At 58.0% G+C, this 2,410-nt stretch overlaps 1 protein-coding gene across 1 annotated transcript; it reads left to right on the top strand.

Moving 5' to 3' along the window:
* The first annotated feature begins 261 nt into the window (after window positions 1-261).
* Window positions 262-1,237, top strand: LOC134160589 (uncharacterized). The gene is made up of 3 exons (XM_062612732.1): window positions 262-489; window positions 581-923; window positions 1,018-1,237. Exons 1-3 carry the CDS (start codon window positions 262-264, stop codon window positions 1,170-1,172), a joined length of 726 nt encoding a protein of 241 aa, XP_062468716.1. The 3' UTR covers window positions 1,173-1,237.
* Window positions 1,238-2,410: the final 1,173 nt, after the last annotated feature.

Here is a 2,410-nt window from a genome sequence, read left to right as displayed (position 1 = left end):
GGGTCAAGGCTTCCCCACAAGGAGCCCCCACCTCTTCCTGCAGGCAAGGAAACTGCAGCGACTGCTGCCCCACATTGTGCGCTGGCTCTGGGACGCTGAGGACGAGCTCAGGATAAAGGCCCTGATGATCATATGGAATGTGATGGGTCAACTCCCGAGTGAGGAGGCCAGCCCCATTGCCGTGGGGCTGGTGCAGGACCTCTGGCCCCTCTTTGATGGAGTAAGGGCTGCGTGGGACCCCTGCGGTGATTTGGAGCTCGCATGGGGATGGCTCCAGGGCTTCACATCCCATCAGGATCTGCCCAAGTGCCCCCTTTTCCTCCTTCCCTTCAGGGATGCAGCCGGCTCCGGGAGCTCTCCATCCGCCTGTTCCGGGTCCTGCTGCAGTCGGTGCTTGGTGGTGACAGGAGGAGGATGAGGAGCAAAATCTGGGATCTGCTGCTCCCGCTCTTCTTCCACATGAGCGACCAAAGCTGCAGCGTGGCCGAGGTACAAACACCCTTCCCCCCAGCCCGGGTATTCCACATTCCTGAGGGTGGGATCATCCCCAAGGTGCCATCTCCCATCCCATCCTGTGCAGGCTTCCTGGGAAGCTCTCCTTGCTGCGGCGACGCTCCTGGGATGGGAAGAGCTCCGGTGCCTATTGGAGATGAGGCAGACGTGGAGGGTTGCAGAGTGCTTGGTATGGGTCCTGCATCCGTCCCTATTCCCATTGGAACCCCTTGCACCGCTCTGCTCATTCCACATGCGGATGGGAAAGGGAGCGTTGGGACTGCTCCAGCCAATGGGGGCGTTCTGTAGCATCCCATTCCTTCTGCAGCTGGAGCGGAGCAGGAAGAGGGCTCAGGGATACCTGGACCAGAGCCTGCGGTACCTGCAGGATGCTCAGGTCCCCTTGCAAGAGGCAGCCGTCAGGTTCATTGGTGAGTCCCTGCGCTCCCCATCCCGGTCCCCACTGCCGCATCCCTGATGGATCCCGATGGATGCTGACGGATCCCAATGAATCCCTGTGCCCAGGATTGGCTGCACGGCCCCTAAGAGGGAAAAGCCCAAGGAAGCTGGAGCAGATCTGCAGAGGTGAGGAGGGAGCAGGGGCTGGGGGGATGCTGGGGGCTACGGAGGGGCTCATCCCAGTCTTTTTGGATCACAGCCCTGGAAGCACTTCTGGATGAGGATGATCCCGGCCTCCGTTCCCTGACAGCACAGACCCTGCTCATCCTCAGGAGCAGACCGAAGCGGCAGAGCATGGGATACTGCGTGCGGGTGCTCTCCTGCTGTGGATGCGCAGTTATCGTTTAGGGGAAAGGATGGCGGAGACAAACCTGGACCAAGGAGCTCCGGAGACCAAAGGGCATCGCCTCCGCTGTCCCATTCCCTCCCCTCCATCTCCGATAGCATCCAGGCAGCACGCACTCCAAACCTGACTCCCCGTTATCCCGCAATGAAGTTGCAGTGATTCCTTCTGGGCTTCCTTGCTTCCATGGATCAGCAAAAGGGGTGCCGCTGTGGAAGGAAACGGTGTTCCCAAGGGAATTTGGTCCATTATAGCGCTAAAAGTCACTCATCAGCACTGCAATCTCCCCCCCCCAGCTTCCATTGAGAGCACCCGGGTACCCCGGTGCAGTCCTCCTTGCTCCGCCTCTTGGTACCGCCCACTGGACAAAGCCACGCCCCCAAGCGGGCCCAGACAATCAGAGCCGGCCCCATCCGGCTTGGCCACGCCCCTCCTGTGGGTGGTCTCATCGGGCACAAAAGGAGGGAGGGCACCAACCCTACCCAAAATGGGGGACACACCCCCAAAATGGGATCCCAGCACCCCAAAATGGGGCAGACCCCAACACCCAAAATTCCATAGACCGCCCCCCCCCGAGCCCCTCAAAATGGTCGCGACCCCCCTTTTCTACCCCTCCCTTATGGAACAAACCACTGTGTTGAAGAGGGAGGTGGGGAGCAGTTTTATTCCTATCAGCATCAAAACGGGGGGCAGGGGAATTCAATAAGATCATGGGGACATAAAAAATAATGTACACAATTGGTGGGGGAATGATTTTGGGGGGCCCCAATGGGGGGGTCACAGTGAGGACACACCCCCACCCCCAGCACGCCCCCCCATGGAAAAAATGGATAAAAAAAGGCAAGATTTAGAGTTGGAAAGGTGCCATTTATACAAATATAGTGATTTATAAAGGGGGGAGGTCAAGGGGGGGTTAAACCCATTGGTTTCCACTAGGAAATAATTTAAGGAGAGGGGGAGAAAGTTCTGGAAGAGCCTAATTATTAATTAGCATATTATTAATTATTATTATTAAGGATTTGGTCCCTAAATGAGGTGCTGCGGGGGGGCTCCTGCAGCCCCTTATTGCCTTGAATGGTATCGTCCCGTCCGTCCCCCCCCCCCCGGGCGATATGG

Source organism: Pezoporus occidentalis, unplaced genomic scaffold (genome assembly GCF_034315485.1).
Source record: "Pezoporus occidentalis ecotype Australia unplaced genomic scaffold, CSIRO_AGI_Poc_V1 ctg1605, whole genome shotgun sequence".
NCBI lineage: Eukaryota > Metazoa > Chordata > Aves > Psittaciformes > Psittacidae > Pezoporus > Pezoporus occidentalis.
The sequence above is the reverse complement of the archived record's forward strand: the minus strand, read 5'-3'. Positions and strand labels throughout refer to the sequence as shown.

Excerpts from the sequence above, each read along its gene's own strand:
- LOC134160589 (XM_062612732.1), top strand. The coding sequence starts at position 262 with ATGGGGATGGCTCCAGGGCTTCACATCCCATCAGGATCTGCCCAAGTG. Across the intron at positions 490-580 it reads AAAGCTGCAGCGTGGCCGAG|GCTTCCTGGGAAGCTCTCCT; the intron begins GTACAAACACCC and ends CATCCTGTGCAG. Across the intron at positions 924-1,017 it reads GGCAGCCGTCAGGTTCATTG|GATTGGCTGCACGGCCCCTA; the intron begins GTGAGTCCCTGC and ends CCCTGTGCCCAG.